This window comes from Myotis brandtii, unplaced genomic scaffold, assembly GCF_000412655.1.
Source record: "Myotis brandtii unplaced genomic scaffold, ASM41265v1 scaffold1084, whole genome shotgun sequence".
Classification (NCBI taxonomy): domain Eukaryota; kingdom Metazoa; phylum Chordata; class Mammalia; order Chiroptera; family Vespertilionidae; genus Myotis; species Myotis brandtii.
Genome location: NW_005353690.1, coordinates 561,113 through 581,695, shown reverse-complemented (window position 1 = coordinate 581,695; position 20,583 = coordinate 561,113). Strand labels below are relative to the sequence as shown.

Here is a 20,583-nt window from a genome sequence, read left to right as displayed (position 1 = left end):
CCAGGCCGGGGGGTGGGCGGCCTGGTGGCGGGGGATCGGCCGGCTTTCCGGCGACACCCACGGCGGCAGGCCTTGCATTGGAACCGAGTGGCCGGCTCCCCATCCATTGTGTCGCTGGAGGCCAGTGGCCGGGAGGCAGGGTCTCCAGCCGCGTTGGGTTTTGACAGCCGCGTCTGAGGTTTCGGGAAGGGACCGGCCCAGGGTCACACGCAGCTGAGGCCAGGCCAGGGCGGTGGAATTGCATCCCCTTTAAGGGACCCTGTGTTCTGCTCTTGCCTAAGGCAGAGGGACTAAGCGCTGTTTACTGAAAGGGCGAGATCTCAACCTAGAGACCCTGATGCCCAGCGCTCCCCTGGTCGGCCCCCGCCCTTCCCCGCATTCTCGGTGAAGGGGCGGGGACTGCGCCCGCCATCTTACCCTGGGTCCTCCATTTTGGGCAGGGCCATGTGCTCGGCAAAGGCTTCTTCCCAGAAGAAGCCTCTGCTAGCCACACCCAGGATTTCTCTGGACTAACCAATGATAATCAAGGGAAGTGCACGCCATCACTATGACCACATCCTGTGTAATGGGACACAGACTCGCACCTGGCCAATCGGCGGGGCCCACAGTCCCCTCTCCCGCCCTCACTCCACCCCTCTATAAAACTCCTGGTCCCATCAGGCCGCGCCCTCTCTGCCACTTGCTACTGCGTCAGTAAGGAGGGTAGGGGAGCTCGAGCTAGCTTGAAATAAAGGACTCTTTGCTTTTGCATCGGACTGGCTGGCTCCCTGGTGGGCTCTTGGGAATCTTGAAATCTGGGCACCTGGGCCTCTCCCCCGGCTGCCTGCCCACCCCACACAACCTTGCCTGACCCCACAGACACTGCCCACCTTTGGGCTCCCTCCCCTTCTGTCCCTGTATCTCCTTGGCTCCTGACATTTTGCTCTCCTCTCCCCGTCTCCTTCCCCAGCTCTGTTGTTGGCATCAGCTCTGACTCTCAGCATTGAATTTCAATGCTCCCTTTTGGCCACAGTTTGTACCCATCCCCCAATGCCATGGTTTTCTGGCCACAGTGGGTATCCACATTGTCTGTCCCTGGACCCAGCCCACGTTATCCAGCTTGTTGGCATGGAGGGAGGGCAGGGGGTGAACAGGCTGTAGGCACTGTGCAGTGTCTCTCCCAGAAATGTAGCAAAACTCAAACTAGAAGTTCGCATTCTCCAAGACAGACCCATGTGGGGCCCTTGTCAATTCCCACTGTTTCGATTCTATCTGGCGTGGCTTCCCATCCCCAGTGACTCCTTTCCTTTGTGTAAGACCTGCTCTTTCCAAAGAGCTTGTCATCTGTTATCTCTTTTTAGCCTGATACCATCCTTGGGACAAATGCTGTCAAATCAAAGGGCATGATCTCCATTTGGGGACACTGAGGCACACAGCCCATGAATGGTCAGAACAGCATGCTGTTGCTTGGCTGGGACGACCCTTGGCTATCTGAGCATGACCTTGACTAGTGCAGGTGTAGGGGAGTGAGAGGATGAGTCTGTGCAGACAGAACATGTGAGCACACCTGCATTTCTTGCCCTGCAGGTGGTGAAAACCAAAGTCCCCCCTCTGACTTCTCACCTGGATGAAGAGCCCTAGTCTACCTCTCCCACCCAATCCCCCCCCCCACACACACACACACCCTGCCCCACTGCTCTGCTCTGGCTTCTACCCCCCCCCCCCACACACACACACCCTGCCCCACTGCTCTGCTCTAGGGCTTCTACTAGGGAGGTGAGCTGAGCCCCAGCCCACCCACCCCTCCTCAGCCCCTCTCTGTGCATGAGGGGCACTGCTCAGGGCTGCAACTACTAGTATGCTTCTGGCCTGTGAACACACCAGCCTGAATCTTTGAGATTGGAGCAGGAAGTGCGCATGCCTTGCTTCAGGCTTCCTGGCCATGCAGGGCCATGTCCTCACTTAGAAGGGCAGCCGCATGGCAGAGACTGGCTGAGATCGGCAGTCCTCACTCAGTTGTGGGCCCACAAACTCCTGCCAAACGAGTAGCAATAGCCTCGGGGGGGAAACAGGGAAGGCAGGAAAATAACCAAGGTGGGGAGAGGGGAGAGATTCTGAAATCTGGACAACATCAAGAGCCGGTTTCCATGGCAACTACTCCTTATTACAGTTGCTCAAACTGCAGCCTGTTCTAATCAGAGCTGTGGATGGAGCCTTCAGCCCAACTCCGTGATGCCTGGGTCCTCCCCGGGCAGGAGGACCACTGACACCCCCCAATTGCCCCACTCTCCTTATGAAGGGAAGAGAGGTCAGAGCTTAAAGGGTGATGTTTGTTCAGGAGGGAAAGGAAGGTGAGGGGTGCTGACAAGAGTGGGAAGTGGAAGGAAGATTCAGAGTCGTGGCTGCAGCCTCACAGAAGTGCGGGAGTCGTCTGTGTATGTGTAAGGGGCTGCTTAGCTTTGTGCTGATGAGCCTCTGAGCACCCAGGTGACATGTGACGGCTGCAGCCAGCATGCCGGTGGGACCACCTGCAGGCACATTGGCTGAGCCTGTACCCATCTCCCTTCCCTTTTCTAACACCTTGCAATGCTCTCTCCTTGCTCCTCCCTCACAATGCTCTCTCTTTGCTCCCCTCTTGCAAAGCTCTAAGCTAGGAGGCAGAGGACAGGGTCAGTGCTCAGCAGGAAATAGGCGCGGGCAGCTGCCAGCCATTGCTCCAAGGGCTGGGGATGGAGAGAACAGTGCCCCGAGGTCCTCTAGAGTTATGCTGCAGTGAAGGGTTTATGGCTGAGGGGCTCTCCGCACAGACTCCAGACGCCTTAGTTCCCTGAAAATGATTGGTGACTTACAGGTTTTCCTGAAATTCACAGATGGGGCCTTAGAGGTGAACGACTTGTCAAAGTCACCCGCAGGATCTGGTGTCAGCCTGGAGACTGTCCCCAGAAAACTGAACTCCCGTCCCTCTGCATGTTCAGAGCTGCCCCTCCCTCCTCCTGTGCCCATCTGGCAATCACCCAAACACGCTGCAAATCAGATGACATATGACACACCACACTCGGTCCTACTCTGAAAGGAGCCCGTCTAGGGGGACGAGGGGTCTGGTTTATATTTTAAGCAGCTAGAGTGAAAAACGGGGGGCTGATGAGGTAAGGCCATGGCAATGAGCGCCGTGCAGCTGTCCAGGATAATTACTTCGCCTGGCTACCCTGGAGCCGGGAGCAGGACACGGGGGAAGGTTCGCCCCATAGATTGTGAGCAATGGGGACAGAGCTGACTGCTTCAGGAATTTCAGCTCTCCACCTGCACCCAAACACAGAAGAAGGAGCCAGAGGGATGGAAAAATCCCAGTCAAAGCACAACTATCGTCTCCCCAATTTCCAAACCTTGGAAAGTCCCAGAGAAAAAGTCCCAGTCAAACCTCCCCTAAGTTTTCACATGGAAAATTGGGCCTCTGAATTTTAGCTGATGACCCAAGAGACAGTGGGAAACCTAAAATCAGCCTAGGACAGAAGTCAGTAAAAAGGTCATTGGTTGATCTCTTATGCCCTCACCCCTTGCCTTCCCTCATAGGTTGTACAGTCTGTTCGATGCTTCTTTGTCTCTGGATCTGTTTTTGTTCATCATTTTATGTTGTTCATTATATTCCACAAATGAGTGAGATCCATGATATTTAATCTTTCTCTGACTGGCTTATTTCGCTTAGCATAATGCTCTCTAGCATGCATATGAGCAAAACCAATGGACACAGACAGTAGGGGGGTGAGGGCTTGTCCTTGGGGGAGGGGGTGGCAGGGGAGAGGTCAATGGAGGGGAAAGGGAGACTCATGTAATACTTTAAACAATAAAGAATTTTTTTTAAAAAAAAGGTCATTGAACAGGAAAGGCAGAGGAAGAGGCTAACAGATGTCTGCCACAAGCTAGGAATGACCTGTTAAAATCCCCGCCCACTCCCTCCAGCGGGGATGTGGTTCTGGGTGCTCACTTCACAGCCACCATTCCCCTCAGATGGAGACGGGTATTTGGGGGCTGGGACACTTGCACTGTTGGCCACCTGGACGCCACCACTGCAGGGATGTGTGGAGCCATCTGGCTTGGGTTTTGCCAGGCTTCCTGGCTGCAGTGTCCCTGGGTGCTCCATTTCACAAAAGTGTGACTTGTTCAGGGATAGCGCCCATCCTGGCTTTGGACTCAACATTATGGATGCAGAAAGAATGTGCTTGGGTAATTTCCTTCCAGGCTCCCCCTTCCTTGGTTCCCTGGGTCCTCAGATGCAAAAGTCTACTAGGTGAGCCCGTGGAGAAGAGAATCCAATTCAGGTGGCCCACCAACTAGCATCAGCTCTTTGTTTTGTTCTTCTAAGAGACTCTCCGGAAGCACAATGGTCAGGATACAGAGCGTAAAAGCCCAGGTCATTGCCAATAGCAGAAAGCAGCTCGCTGCCTCTCCCTTCATGGTCCTGAGTCTAATCATTAAAGGGCCTGATGAAATTGACTCCCCAGGGGCAGGAATTGAGCAGGGAGGGACGTGAGCATAGTGTGTGCCTGTGTGCATGCGCATAGACATGCGTTCTGACCAATGAGACCGTAATAATTGGTGGCGTGTGGGTGTGCATGTGAGAGTTGAGGGGGGGGGTCCGTGTAACTGTGTGCAATTCGAGATTACAAATGGAAGAAGGGCTGCATCTGAGTCCAAAAAGCTGCCCGAATTATACCTCTGCACCCAAAAATCTGTCCCAAATTGATTCTCTAAGCTCCTCCTCTCTTCACTTTTCCCCATGCAAAGGGCACAGAGACCCGCACCACTAAGTGCTCACAATCTGAAAATACCAAAAAACTGAGAGGTGGTGACAGCGATGACATGGGCACACACACAGAGCCTCTCCTGTCACCCGGTGTAGTGCCAGCAGGCAGGAGGGCCCGGGCTTAGAGAGGGCAGCCTGACTAAACACGTGGCTCACTCACAGCCGGTGGAAACCACGGTCCCACTGAGAAAGGGAGTCAAGATGAGGAGAAGGAGTGAAAGGTGGAGTTAGCAAGAGCCAAGAAGAAGCAAGGGTTCCATGCAGGGAGGGCTGTAGTGGTGTGAGCCACAGTGTGGCTGTCGCTGTGGGTGGTTGACACTCATCCCCACAGAAGGAGTCAGTTCTGACCTGGGGGCCCTCCATGGGGGAGTCCGTGGCTTGGAGAAGCTGGCCTTTGGTACACTCTCTGCAGGAAAGAAAGTCTCAGCAACAGTTACAGATAGGAAAGCATGTGTGCGGGTTTGTACACAACATGCCAAAGGCACCTGTGTGTAACTTGACGTCGAAGGGAGACGGACTAGTTAAAACGTGACCACTCGGAGCTTTGATTTTCTCATCCATGACATGTAGATGATTTTAAGCAACTCTTTCAGAAGGTGACATGATCTATGGATAAAGCACTAGGCAGGAGCCTAGCATGCAGTAGGTGCTCAATTAACGTCCATTTGTTTTATTATGTCCCAGCTTCTCATTATCTAAGGTCTGAAATGACATAGCAAAAGTAGGAGGAGCTGCATACATGACATTATTATTTGCAACACAGCTAGTGCTCACATTATCCAGCTAAACCTGGAACTGCTAACTTCGGAACCACGCGATGAATGTTAGCAGAGGGTGGTGATTCTAGCCAGATAACCTCAATATCAGCCTCCTGCATATTGTAAAATGTCACATAGTATAATGGCAAGGCAAGGGCTCTGACAGCAGGCTGTGGCAGTAGCCCTTTTTTCCCACTCGCTAGCTATTGGCCTGTCTTAGCCCAATGCCCAGCACCTATGAATAACTCAATGGATGTTTTTTTTTAAAAAAATACAATTCCGTATAGTTTTTTGGTCTAATGTGTTTTTTTCCTCAATCTTCCTTATGACCGATGGTAAGAACATCAAAACAACAAGCTTTGTTCCAAATGAACTGGCCACTGCTGGATAGCAAGCAGAAAAACTTCAACAGGATGATGTCTACAGTTTAATATGCCATGATGCTCTGAAACAAGCGGATGTATTAATTCTTCAACCAGCACTGAGAGGCACTGGCATGCCCATTTTAAACCCTTTGTCCCAGGCAGCAAGCATTCACCTTCATTATTACCACGCATAGTGTTCTTCCTATCAACCAGAGCGTTACCGCCCCTGGTTCATTCAGCAGCCCTGGCATCACTCGTGAACTGCAGTTCTCATTTAATCTCTGGCCTGGGGGGAATTGAGAAGCAGAAAACTGTTTCTGCTGGATCCAGCTGCCCTGACACTTGAAGCTCCGCTGGCAGGTGCCGGAGCTTCAGACACGTGGTCCACAGATGTAACAGGCCCACCTCGCTCAGGCTCGGCAATCACAGAGGCCAGCCCTTCCGAGAGAAGTTATCTCTGAGCCGCTGACGATCCTCCAGGCCGTCTGCAGACAGGTGTCTCAGAATGTGTGACCGCCGTGCTTTAGAACATATGAATGGCTTGCATTTAGTTATCCATGTTACACACATACACACATATCTACACACATATATGCATACATACACATGCATAAGCATAGACCCATGCATAGGCGTATATCAATGCCTAACTACCATTCCTATTTACCTTAGGTGACACGTTTGCTAGGAATGTTTGTGGGAGAAGAAGGGGCATTTTCTGCTGCTTAAATAGTTTCTGGAACCTAAGCATTTGCAAAGCACTGGTTAAAGGGACAAGCCCTGAACTCAAAGATGATCAACCCAAGTTCTGGGTAGTAATTCCTTCTGCTCTCTCCTGCCTTCCCCTAAAGTCACTAGCAGATGTTTTCACGCAGTTACCTGTTTTCCTGAGGCCCTCCAGGCCCTGCTGACTGCGGTATTCCAGGGTGAGAAGCATCTGGTTCCTGACCCCAGAAAATGTCCTAACGCCAGTAGGCAGTGGGTACTTTCTGAAGCTCGAGTATTAAGATAATGCATTCTGGCGAGCTGACTAGAAAACCTTACTGTGTGTGTGTGTGTGTGTGTGTGTGTGTGTGTGTGTGTGTTTACGCATGTATGGGGTTTGTGCATTGCTACCACAGAACGCACGTTTATCTTTATGAAAGTCAGTGACATCCTCCCATGTCCCACGATGAAGCAACTGTAAAAGTTTTGAGCTTCAACCTGCAGGAAAATGCCAGGATCCCATGTTTGAAAGGAAGCCCTGCTTTACCTTCCCCGCCGCCTCCCACAGACATATGCTGCACAGACAAACACCTGGAAGGCAGTTCGCAATTCTTTGAGGTTGCTGCCTTTCGCACGCAGCTGTCAAATCGCACCAGATCAACATGACACAGCAAATAACACTATGACACGCAACCGTCAACTTGGGAAAATACATTCTCCCCACCCCAAGCCCCACCTGCCTTCTCCAGCACGCGCTGCTGCCTTCAAACTAACCACCCTGAAACTGCTTAAAAGGCCGTACGGGCCATCTACCCTGTGGCAGAAGACAGCAATTCCACTGTCCAGAGGCAAGAGGCCCAACTGCATCAAAAAAACCGTCCACTCCTGGAACACAGGTTTAATACGACAACAATTCCTAGGGTGTATGGTCGTAATTCTTTCTGCTCCTTCCTCCCTTCCCCTAAACAAAGCTGCTAGCAAATGTTTGTACAGTTTCCTTTTTTAAAAGCCCTCCAATGAACTTCTTAGAATAAATCGAATATTTCACCAGGATGGGTGATTATCAGGCACTTGTTCGTGGAAAGAGCCAACTATCCGGGAGACAGGGTCTAGCTGCTGCTGTGGGATTTTTGCCCGTAAGTAGCAAAATATTTTTAAAGATTGTATCTCACTGTCTTTGCAGCAACCCTCTGGGCTTTGCAGGGTTTCACTTGGGCACCTGGTACACGAGGGAGTGAGAGCAGAGAAGGTTGATAAGCAGACGATACCTCTTTAGAGGCAGATAGCCATGCGCTTTTTACTTTTCCAAAACATTCTGACAGCTGCTCTCACATTTTATTTCCTAAAGTCCATGGAAGGTAAGGAAGGTGAGCATCCCATTTTTATGTCTATTTCACACCTGGGGAAAATCTAAGACTTGGCGTATTGAAGGCTCTGCTTCCTCAGCTATATCTTGGGGAGAGTGGACCCAGGTTCCTTCCAGGCTAAACCACAATGTTACAGCCCAAGTTCACAGGGTGAGTTCTCGCCAGGGATAGAGCTAGAACTCGGCTGGCTTCTGCCCCAGGGGCTGCATCTCACCTGCATTGCAACGAAATGCAAATTCCAACAGTGATTTCTAAACTTGGCATTGTTGCTGAACTTGCTATGGTATTTTAGACAAGCTGTTTCCTTTTATAGTATTTTGAAAGACTGAGCTGTAAGTGGGGCTGGGAGCTCCTCAGGCCACAGTTAATTCTTTCTAGGTTTGCACCACCCAGCACAGTGCTCAGAATAGAATGTGTTCTCTGTAAGTGTTGTTCTCATTGAACCCAGAACAACAGCAGAATTCTCTTACCTCCCACGGACATCGCTGAGCTGGGAACACAGGATCAGGAGCCCAGGACACTGCCCGTGATCCCAAGGCTGGAGAACAGTTGCGTGTCCGTGTGCTCCTTCCCCTAAGCTCCACCTTTTTAGGTAGTAATGATGCTTTTGGAGTTTATTTACGCCATTTTACATTTCATATTCAACATATAAAGTATACATTATGAAACATAGATATCTATATCTATACATCTATATCTATTATATCAATATCAATATCTATTTTTATATATATCCTGACTCTACCACATTTAGAAAAACCTATTCAGTCAAATAATGACCCTATTGCCTGCCTGCCAGTTGGGAAACCAAGTTCTCACAGAGAAGGATATGCCCAAGGCCAGCAAAGTCTGAGTGTCAGAGCAGCATGACCCCCAAGGTCGACCTGGCGGACGAGGCCAGAGGCTGGCACAGGGTAGGCTTTGAAGAGGTTCTTCAGGGCCAGGAGTACCAAGTGCCTGACCAAGTAGCATGTCACCCATGCTCTCGGTGGAAACTGCATGCCAGTGACATTCCTGGTCTTGAGTCACGTTCAGCCATAGTTGGGGGTAAAAGGAGGTCCCAAATCTTCCGATATTGGGGGTTTATCTACTCATCTTATCTGGGGAAGAGCTCCAGGCCCCAAATGGTCATACTTGGTTTTGGGGGCTGGCCTGGGAGATCCAAGGGCAAAGAGAGGACAAACCCCTGTGTGGAGGGATAGAGAAAACATGATCAGTCAGGAGCAACGAGCTGGAGAGTAAGCGAGCATGTTAGTGTCACCAGCCTAGATTTCAGGGTCAGAGCCACGGAGGTCCCAGAGGACAGCAGCTGGGGAGCCTGCAGCTCGTGTGCGAAATTGACTGTGAGCAAGCAGAGAAAACCAGGGGGAAACCGGGAAAGATGGACATGAAGCACCCGCAGTACCCAGCGCATTTTCAGAAGTTGTAGCAGATGTCCCTTCCACCCTCTCTTCCTGGGAATGCCTGGAGATTTCTACTTTTCTGGAATGGGCAGCTTGCCCCACCACCTACGTTTTCTTTCTGGACTCCAAACTGCTGCTTCTCCACGGGAATCTTCCGTTCTTTTCCTTTTTTCTTTTAGAGGCTGACTTCCATCCTCCCAAATGCTGTCACTCAGAGAAGTCCCCTTCCGCAAACTCATTTCCGGGATTTGGTAAGTACTTATTAAGCGTGCGCTTTGCCCAGGCCCCAGGCAGGCCTGGAACACAGACTAAGACACAAACAGCGCCAGGCCTCCCGGGGCTAACAATTTAGTATGAAAGGCAGGTGGTCCACAAGGAACCAGGTGGCCCCAGAAGCACTGCCTCTACCTCCTGACCGTCTGTGTGGCTGCTCCTCGGTGTCCCTTTGGTTACCTTGCCTAGACCTGACAGGCTTGTGCACAGGGCTGACATTTGGGCCAGTGGTGCTAGTAGGGTGCTCTGGGTTGTCTGCAAACAGAGTTAGCTCTGACTGGCTGGGCCTGTGCTGTCCCAGGTGTGTGTCTGACCCCCAATCCAGGCGTCTCCATTAAGGAGACTGGCCAAAGGAGGCTGCAGTCCTGGGAACATTTCACAGCTCTGTGTCTCCCAGAGCCCAGCGCCCTCACGTTCTGTGGGAGAGCAGGAAGTTTGGCCCACCTGAGAGATATCCCTTGGCAAGTGCTCAGGGCCTCTCCCTTTTTATGGCCGTTTTCCTAAAGCAAAACAAATGGCATCAGCAGCAGCAGCTTTCCCACACCTCGTTCTCTTTTGGGGAGTCTGCCTGTCTCCTGGGCGGCTCTGGGTCACGCTCTAAAGTCTAAGCCTTCAGAAGAGGCATCCCGCTGCCTGAAGGGAAAGGCAGCTGGGCAATTTCCTTCCCACAGCCCAACGCTATTATTTCCTCCCTCTGAACAGTAAGAGAAACTGGCGGTTTCATGGCCGCGACTTCTATGCCCTTGCAGCCTGGATGTTTCTACCATCAATTTCCAGCCACCAGTGGGCTCGTGGTCGGTCTCCCTGTGCGGGCTCCGTCGATAGGAATCAAGGCTGCTGATGACGATGCCGCTGGTGGGCATGGCCGCGTCCCCCCTGGATTGCTCTGTGTGCAGCCTTCCTTTAGATACATCCCCCTAATTAACCTTCTGTCTGTATCCTTTCTCTGTTACATGGAAAGGAAAATATTGCCATTGAAGGATTCAGCAGAGAAAATTTCCGAAGACCAACATGTGGCATCTCCAGGGCTCCCCTTCATTTTCTAAATTGGCACTTGTCTCAAATTAAACGTCTCTGGCATAGCGTCTCTTTAAACACATGTGGTTCCATTCCAGGAAACACAATAACAGACTGACCCTATCGACAAGCAGAGGAGGACCTGTTGGATTCTTTCAATTTTTTTTTAAGTACATTTTTTGTTGATTTCAGAGAGGAAGGGAGAGGGAGAGAGAGATAGAAACATCAATGACGAGAGAAAATCATTGATTGGCTGCCTCCTGCACACCCTACACTGGGGATCAAGCCTATAACCCGGGTATATGCCCTTACAGGGAATCAAACCATGATCTCCTGGTTCAAGGTCGATGCTCAATCATGGAGTCACACTGGCCGGGCTGACTCCTTCAATATTGTTCAGTGAATTAAAAGAGGTGTCAACTGAGCCACACCCCCTCTGTGAACTCCAGGGGTTCCTTCTCCCCAAGTGCCCTGCTTACAAACTGAGCCAGAGCTAAAACATTTAGGTAAACATCAGAGCATTATCTTGCTAAATTTCAGCCTTCGTTGATACCCTTTCCCAGAATCTGAAAGTTTTGTTTTGAAATTCTCTCCCACACATACTTGTCTCCTTCAAATTTGGAAATCAAACCAAACACCCTTTCAGCCTCTTAGCAATGTCTTTTTCTCAGGTGTTCTCAGGAACAAACTCCCTTCTTGACAAAGAGGACCATGTGAGCATCCTGAATGGCAGGTGGCACCCGGGGAAGGGAAGCAGGTTCCAAGCACCCAGGCAGGTGGTGCACGTCTGAGTTATGGTTTGTGTTGGTGACAGTGGGAGGACTGTGGGGTTTGAGCGAGTCTGTCAATCACACACGTCCCCTGCCTTCCCCTCACTGAGGACTCTGCTGTCCAGCATCCACAGAGCATCCGTGTGAGTCGTTTTTCCAGAAGCACAGAGGAACCTGACAGTTGCCACTCCCGCTCCCATAGAGTGGAAACCAGCACCGTTAAGGAACATTCCGTAAGTCTGGTTTCATTAACTTCCTGATCTGGCCACGAAACCACTTCGCCACATCTACCCTTTGACTTCTAGTTTAATCCCAAGTCTGCTACCTGCTCCTCCTTCTATAATATTTCTGAAGCAGAGCAGAAGAATTTTATCTGAGATAACACATCCCATACTGTCTTGATGTTCTCTCTCCGGTCTTCAGAGCCCTCTCCTCACAGCAGCTGAGTGAGCGTGCCTGCCTGGGTATCCACTCAGTCAGCCCTCACCAGCACCCCTGTGGGCCACATCCACAGAGCACACATCACAGACCCACAACTCATCTAGCTGTCTGCTGCCACCAGGGATAGTAGCTATGAGACTTACCTCCATGGTGTGAATCAGCAATTATTGCAATACTAGAGGCCCAGTGCAAGAAATTCGTACACGGCTACGGTCCCTAAGGCCTGGCCTGCAAACAGGGCCATCTTCCCCGGCTGCTGGCAGCTGACCCCGCCCCCGCCACCACCCAACCCTGCCTCCCTGTTATTGACATCGGGCAATCAGAGACTGCCAGCTAGGGGCAGGGGCCAAGAGGTTGGCCGTTCCCACCCGCTCGCCGGCCCGTCCCCCCGACGCCGGTCTCCCTCTGTACATGGGGTGTCCGGTGGGGCAGGGGACCTGGCCTGGCACTGCCCGTATCTGCTGCCACCCACCCTCAGTTCCCCATTCCCCATTGGGCAGTCAGAGCCTGCCAGGGAAGGGACCAAGAGGTTGGCCAGCAGGCCACAATCAGGCAATCGGGGCCTGCTTGCTAGAGGTAGCTCCTACATTGAGCGTCTGCCCCCCAGTGGTCAGTGCACATCATAGTGACAGGTTGTTCCACTGTTCCATTGATTTGCATATTACCCTTTTACTATATAGGATATTATTCCATTTGGGCTGCTATAACAAAATATCACAGACTGAGTGACTTATAAACAAAATTTATATCTTGCCATTCTGGAGGCTGAGAAGTCTATGGTCAAGGCCCTAGCAGATTCACTGGGTGGTAAGAACCCACTGCCTGGTTCATAGATGTCTTCTCACTGTGTCCTCACCTGACAGAGAGCAAGAGGTTGCTCTGGGGTCTTTTGTTTAAGGACAGGAATTCCATTCATGAGGGCTCCACCCTCATGACCCAATCACTCCCCAAAGGCCCCTCCTGCAAATATCATCACATTGGGAATTGGGTTTTCTGGAAAGATAATAGTACAGGAATTCCATTCATGAGGGCTCCACCCTCAGGACCCAATCACTCCCCAAAGGCCCCTCCTGCAAATATCATCACATTGGGAATTGGGTTTTCTGGAAAGATAATAGCACTTTTTCACACCCAAAATGCTTTGAAAATATGCCACTTTGTAAAAAGAGGGCAAATGTATGATTTGCTAAATCTCACCTGTTCGAGTCCCTCACTTCACTGTCCAGAAGGAAAGAAAGAATGGACGATTAAAAGTTCTAGGACCTCCTCAGAGATTCTGCCAACCCCTTCCAGTGGGATGGGGTGCTCTGGGTGGTGCTGAAGGATGTCGGGAAGTTCTCCTTCCACTGGGAACACTGCTGGGTCCCCTTGAGACTCTGCCTCCTGCTATGGTTGACACAGCCTCTCAGGCTCCCAGGATAACGTGGTAAAATCAAGGCCAAGGCCACAATTAAAGGGCAAAAACTCACAGGTTCATTTGCCCAGCCCTGAACACTAAGCAAATGTCTCCCTGATTGGTCCCACTCAGCTCTGACCCTGCTAACAAGAGCTCGCCAGCTCAGACAGAGGAAGAGAAGTAGCAGCAGGGTGCCCAGGGTCCAGGCCAAGACCGACGGTGTGGTCTTGGGCGCAACAGGTCAGACTGACTCCACATCTCCCTGAGCCATAAATGAACAGCCTAACTCCTTACCGTTATTTATGGTTTAATGAGACACAGCATGTAGCGCGCTCAGACCAGAGAGTACACTTCATTCTTGTCAGCAAGGGGGAGGTAAAAACAACAAACATACTTTGAATTCAACCCCACAACAGCCCAGTAAGCTAGGCACTGTTACCATCACTTAACACGTGGAGAAATCCAGACCCCGGCCTCTAACTACCTGCCCCACATGGCAGAGCTGGGAGATTTGAAATCAGAATCAGAAAAGGATGGTATTTGTTGATTCCATCTGAGGGGCTCAGAGAGAAAACCTGGTGAAGGCCTTAAAACAGCGGTTCTCAACCTGTGGGTCGCGACCCCTTTGGCGGTCGAATGACCCTTTCACAGGGGTCGCCTAAGATCATCCTGCATATCAGATATTTACATTACGATTCATAACAGTAGCAACATTACAGTTATGAAGTAGCAACGAAAGTAATTTTATGGTTGGGTCACAACATGAGGAACTGTATTTAAAGGACCAGAAGGTTGAGAACCACTGCCTTAAAATGTCCCGAATGGTGACAGCTGAGTCCAACTTCTCCTCCTCCCTTAGCCTTCTCTTCCTCCCTTAGCCCCAAGGGGAAAGGAATAAATGGACTTTATGCACCAGGCCCTATAATGGGTGTTTTGTATAAGAAAAGAAAATAATAGCTGTGTCTAAGGAGTAAGCATCAACTATCCAGGTTACATCATTTTATCCTCACACAAAACCCTACCTGGTCCGTATTCCTAATGGCTCCACTGTACAGAGAAGGAAAAGGAAGAGCAAGAAGCTGAGGTAACTGGTCTGAGACCACAAGAAAAATTAGGTGGCAGATTTCGGATTCAGTCCAGGCTAGCTGGTCCCGGCGCCCTGGCCCTCGGCATGAGGCTGCAGTGGACACAGACACCTTTAAATTCCTCAGCAGGCCCTGTGCCTGGACTTCCCGTCCCTCCCTTCCTCTCTTCATCCGCCCACATCCATCATGTGCATTTTCATTAGGCATCGTTGCCTGGTGATCTGCTGATATGTTTTACATTAGAATTGCAAACAAATGCTCTCATTTGGCCCTTCTACCTCCCCACTTTCCTGTCCTCCTGGCGTCTGGAATTCAGCATTGATTTTTCTGGCCCTGCTCCACTGCCCGGCCGACATTTCTGGTTGATCTTCCCTTGGAGCGCTTCGGCTGGATCGCCAGCCTCCCAGTAGGGCCCAGGGTGGAAGAGCACATCACCGGGGGAAGCGACACTGGGCCTCCTCCCCACCTACCCTCTTGCAGTGCCAGGGCTCAGGGCCCCCTGGACCCTCTTCCCATTTTCTAGTTGCTGGGAGCACACTGCTCTCAATCCTGCAGGGCACTCAGCATGAGGATAGGCGGTGGGAACTGTAGGAATGGATCTTCCTGTGAAGTGGGACCAGTCCTTTGACCTCCCAAGGACGGATGTTTTCACCCAGACCAGGGTCATTTGACTTCTTGTGGGTGAGGAAGGGGATTACCTTGGAGCAAAATGGATTGGAAGATAAGGGGAAAATGGGCTCAGTGAAAGGGGTGGAAAGGTGACCAGGATACCATCTTATACCCAGAGGGGCCCTAATCCTTAACCCATCAGAATACTTCACATATTTAGAAGCTTTCTAAAAACGGATTTAATAATCCTCAGAGGTCAAATAACCCATTCTTCTGTCCAGGCCACACAGCAAATGTCAAAAACACAGGCCCTCTCTCAATGTTTCATTTCTAGCTCTGATAATTATGTTGGATTATCAGGTATCATATAAGCTACATTTTCTTCCTTGAACTTCCCATTCCCAATGGATGCCCCCAATGGGTGGAGCCACCATTTTGCCAATAAGACCGGGTGGTCAGTGATGACCAGCTGACAGGGAGGGCTCCAGGGTGTGCTGGAGCTGGCTGTTGACAGCTCAGGATGGCTGATTGCTAAATTTTTAGGAATTTTGTAATCTGGTTAAACAAACTTGAGCTCACCACGGTGGTAATACTGACACCACAGAAATTGGCATATACTATAAATCAGGGCTTTTTCCCCCCTACAGAACTGGGAGTTTATTAAAGAGGTTGCCCAGTTGCATGGTCAGCTTAGGTAGAGGCAGAAAGCATAGAAAGGGTGGAGCAAGGTGGAAGAGATGAAAGGCAACTTAAGAAATATGCACTCTTTAATCTCCTGGAAAGAGCTACCTCTAACCTAACAATCCTTTACCTCTCAAACCAAGCACCGCCTCATCCCCTCTGCATCTGTGTGCTACTTCTTCCCCAAGGGACACAAATATGGGTCATGTCCTCAGACATAAAATGGGGAAAGTCGAAGAGGCAGGTGGGACTCTAGATTCTATCATTTCTCAGAAGCTAAGAGCTGGAGATATGAGAACCAGCAAAGAGCTCTTGACCAGAGACTGAATTCTAGATGCACGTTTACACATAGCCCAGCCAAGTTTCTCTCCAGCTGTTCCTTGTCAAATGTTTGCTCTCCCCACTTAACTGATGAGATCATCAGCAGAGACGGTGCCTCGACAGTACCGGGTAAAGTACTGAAGACACACAGCAGGCAGTTCAAAACTATTTGGTTAATTCATTGAATCGGTGGCAAACTACTGGCTTATTATCAGAGGTCAAGATTTTTAAATCCCCTTTGTCTAATGAGGTGAAAATTAGTGGCTGGCTAGACAGACAGACATTCAGTTAGGCATAAGCTGGACCTTATAACTTCTCTTGAGCTCATGGTATCTATGGTTCTATCTCATTGTCATTTTCCCAGTCAACTGTTTTCCTTCTCCATCATTGTCCAGGCCCTTGGCCTTAGAGCCATACGGTTTGAGATTGTGGTTCTTAGTAAGCTGGCTACCTGGTCCCATCACAATGTTCAACGATGCACCTGGAATGCCCCCAAATAAGGGCCACACAAAGTTCAGGCTAAGACAACAAACTGGGTACTGCTGGGTCCATATTCAAAGTGGCTCAGAAGTTCAGAGGAGCCATCTCCCCCAAATCTCCTTCCTGATCAGGGATCTCCCCACAGCTGGTCCTCTGCAGGGAGACCAGGGCCCAGGGAGATGAGTGGACACATCTGGTCTCACAGTCCCAGCTCTGTTCCCACAGAGCGTGAGGAAATCTGTCCTTCTCTGGCTTCTGTCACACAGAACCACCTCTGCTTCTCCACCTTCCCTCACTGCTTCACCCAGAATAAGAAGCAAGGCTGCCTCAGTCCCTGGATGAGCAATCAAGACTTCTGACCAGGATGCACTTGTAAGGGAAGACCCATCCTCCCCAATCTAATGGCTGACATCCAGGCTGCTCCCACCCAAAGCTGCCAGTGGGTGCTCCCCCAGCGGGGGCAAGACCTCTCTGAGGCGCTTCTCAAATATTCTGGAAAATGCTCTCTCACCCATTGTTTTCATAGATGCCTTTACAGAGTTCATATACCTCCAAAAGCTCAACTCGGGCCCCAGGCCAGTGACTCCAGACTGGGGAAACCGGATAAAAAGCCTTCTGTCACACTGTCCATTTCCTTCCTGGATACCAGCTCCTGTTTTTCATCTCGAATTCCTTCCCTCCTCGAGGAAGGAAGCGAACTGTTCCATGAGATCTGTCCACGTTACCGACCCATCCAGACTGTGTATGAGGTGAGGCTCACACAGCGAGTGACTAAGAGAGATGGGGTTGGAAATGGGAGGCTATGAGCTCTCTGGTGCTCAAAGCAGCTACATAACACTGATCCGTAATGCAGCTCTTGTAGATCTTAGAAACAACCGTATCCAAACCCCGGTCTTATACTTTCCAGCTGTGAGTTCTCGCAGAGGTTCCAGAAGGGACAGGAGTGCTCCTCTGGGGAGTAGGTAGGTCTTCCCACAGACGGAGGCAGGACAAGTGAGCTGCTCGGTGTCTGTCCCGGGCTGACATCTGGAGGACTGATCCAGTAAATGGGTCTGACACACCGACCCTGCTGTTAATGAGGGAGCTCTAAGAGCCCATTAATTTTATTACTGTCCTATCAGCGGCAACTGATCATGTTCAATTCACCCCCCTCCCCAGCTCCTCCAATCACATGGCTGCTGAGGAGAGTTGCTCCCCCTGCAGGGAGAGTTGACTGGGGAGGCCTGAAAGGCCAGGACCTCCACCCTCCCCCCTCCCCTCACTGTAGCACCCTCAGAGCCGGAAGAGCCATTTCAAACTGCCATAGAGCCAATGGCCACGGGGGCAGCCATGGTGCCCCCATGAATTTGACTTGTAACCCCTGTGGCAGGGCCTCTCAGCCTTCTTCCTGAAATTCCAGAACATTCTCTGCATGTCTTTGAGTAAGGACTTTGTTCCACTCTGGCCTGGAGCCACTCTGGGCAAGCTGGAGGCTCAGGGTAAGTCCATTCTTAGACTCTTGCTTCACGGCTCAGGACACCAGTCAGGGGCCAAATCTTTGAAAGCTCAACCATCCAAGGCTTAGAGGCCTCAGAAAATAGATGATGCAAGCCTGGGGAAAATGCCAAGGTCACATGCTCTGTGGTACCCACACACTCAAGGTACGGGTTATACAAACCCAAAGATCTCAGCTGCTAATCTAGGATAGGCCCCTACTCACAAGCATGCTCCCTTTCCTTTTAAAGGGCAATTGACACCTACACCTACAGGAGACATGCAAGGAAGAAAAGGGAGGTCGGGGGAGCCAGGCCAGACCCCCAGGACCAGGGTGCCCCCTCCAAAGCTGAGTCCTCCCCAGCGCTGGCCTGGACGTCCTCCCCTGGTGAGAGTCTACCCCCAAGCCCTGTGGCTGAGGTCCTGCTTTGGGCTTCCTTTTCACTGTACCCGCCCTGAAGTTTCTGGGGTTACCACAGGGAGGGAGTGAGAGGCAGCAGCCACTGCCTTCCTGATCAGCATCACTTCCACCAACAAGAACAGATGTGCTGAGCGGCTTAGGAGGTGTTAGATGAGGAGAGTCTAAAAGGGCAGACGGCCCTGGCCGGTGTTGCTCAGTGGTTAGAGTGTTGACCTAAGCCCGAAAGGGTCACGGGTTTGATTCCCGGTCAAGGGCACATACCTGGGTTGTAGGTTCGATCCCCTACTTTGGTTGCCAGGGTGTGTGCGGGAAAGGCAGCCAGTCAACACATCAATTATTTTTTTCTTTCTTTCTCTCTTTCTCTTCCCCTCCCTCCCTTCCTTCCACTGTCTCTAAAACAATCCATGGAAACAATCTTCTCTGGTGAGGACTGACTAACTAAATACATAAATAAAAGCCAAAGGGAGCATAGCCCTCGGCCTGCAACCTAACATTTTAAAATAATAAACAAACAAACAAACAAACAAACAAACGGGCAGACAATTCTGGTCCTCAGAATTTTGGGGGGAAATTTGCCAACACATGGGAATAGACATAAAAACAAGTATTAAGCAGCACAGAAGCCTGCTCCCAAGTCAAAAATTTAAAGCGGGTTCTCTTGCACTGAACTCCCGCAAGAAGAGGACTTTCATTTTTGTCGGACTCTTGTATTTTGTCATCAGCTGTGCCTGATATGTCCAGTGGGGACAGGGTAGTGCAACAAGCAGTCAAGGACACATTCCTGCCTGTAGAGAGTTTGCTAGGAGGAGGAGGCCAGGGCTTGGCTCCTGGACTCAGCGGGACCCCAGAAGGGGAGGCCGAGCCGGGTGCTCTAAGAGAGAGCAAGCTTGTCTCCTCAGCAGCCTCGGTGGCCCAGAACGACTGGGCAGGCTCAGCACAGGCACAGAGCTGGGATGTGGGCTGTGCAAGGTTACTGTGGCAATGATCTTCTTAGAGATGAGAGCTGATGAGCCTCCTCTTCTTAATCAAGAAAACTTCTGTTTCCCCCAGGCTCAGCCCGGACATTCTTGCAAAGTGAGGCTCCATGCATCACGCACTGAAACATCCCATTGCCCTGCCTGCCCCTCCTTCCCCAGCGACCCCTTCCCCGTTCCACAGAGGCGTGCCGGAGGACACACAAATGATTCTTGGCCTTTTCTCTTGGATCGTCACAGCTTTATTTTTGTCTGGGGTCTGGCTTAGCTTTGGGAGTCAGAGTAAAGGCAAGAAGATGTTTCCTCCCCTGCTTTGGCCCGGGGAACATTTCCAAAAGAACTCAAAAGCCGTTATCTGTCATCATCCCTGCCAGCACGGCGCCCGGCACCAGGCGTTTAGCAGAGAGGAACATCAGTCCTGCATCCAGAGATGAAAGAGGCAGGGCTAGAAGGCAAGGCTTTGCCTCCCACATCAGCCACATTCCAAGTCACTCAGGCCTTCTCGGCCCAGGAAGCTGCAGCGTGCCCATCTCCGCCTACACATGAGCAGGACGCCGAAGGCGAGGAAGGGAAGGAAGTAAGATGCTCTAACTCAGGAAAAGCAGTGGTGACCATGTGGTGGGGGGAGTCCAAAAACACACAGCACAGACCAAGGTTCTTGTCTCACAACCCGCCCAGCAACAGTCATCAGAGGCTCACATGCCCTAGGTTGGCTGTGAGGGCTGTGAGGGCCGTGCTCCAGCTCCCTGGAAGAGGACCTTCTGCCCCCCCTCTCCACCTTTGTCGGGGAGACTCAAAGAAAGGCAGCGTTGGCATCTGCTCATGAGCAATGTTCTGCTCCAACCCAAGCTTTCGGGCTCAAAAGGGGAAGTAGGGTGGGGAGGAGGATAGGAGCATCAGCCCGAGGGATCAGAGACTCAAGGATCAGCTGGAAGGCGGCTCGCATGGTGGTGGGGAGTGAAGGCTCTAATTACATTCCTCCATTGGCCCTGACCTTGGGTCACCACACACCAGCAATTATTTACTCTGGCAAAGTGATTAGGGAGTTGGGGCCGAGGAATTGATATGATGGGGTAGAGAGACACATGGGGGTACAGACGATGAGGGTGGCGATGGAAAAGACACTCCTTGTGCATCTGCCTCCTCCTAATTGGGCTTCAGTGAGGGAGCTCACAACAAGGCCTGCTCCTCCATCGTGGTGAGAGGTGAGGAGGCCCACATATGGAAAAGGGGAAGAAAAGCAAGAAGCAGAGAAGGATGAGGG

General features: G+C 51.1%; 1 protein-coding gene across 3 annotated transcripts in view; it reads right to left on the bottom strand.

Moving 5' to 3' along the window:
* The window catches only part of PLXNA4 (plexin A4), a 435,216-nt gene that overhangs the window by 292,125 nt on the left and 122,508 nt on the right, over positions 1 to 20,583 (bottom strand). Inside the window, exon 4 of one of the 3 annotated variants that reach the window (XM_005857207.2) lies at positions 9,039 to 9,161. The exons of the other annotated variants lie outside the window; for them this stretch is intronic. Coding sequence (XP_005857269.1) covers positions 9,072 to 9,161 — 90 coding nt within the window. The 3' untranslated portion in view covers positions 9,039 to 9,071. Of the gene's footprint in view, positions 1 to 9,038; positions 9,162 to 20,583 lie in introns of those variants that run through there. 3 annotated transcript variants of the gene reach the window in all.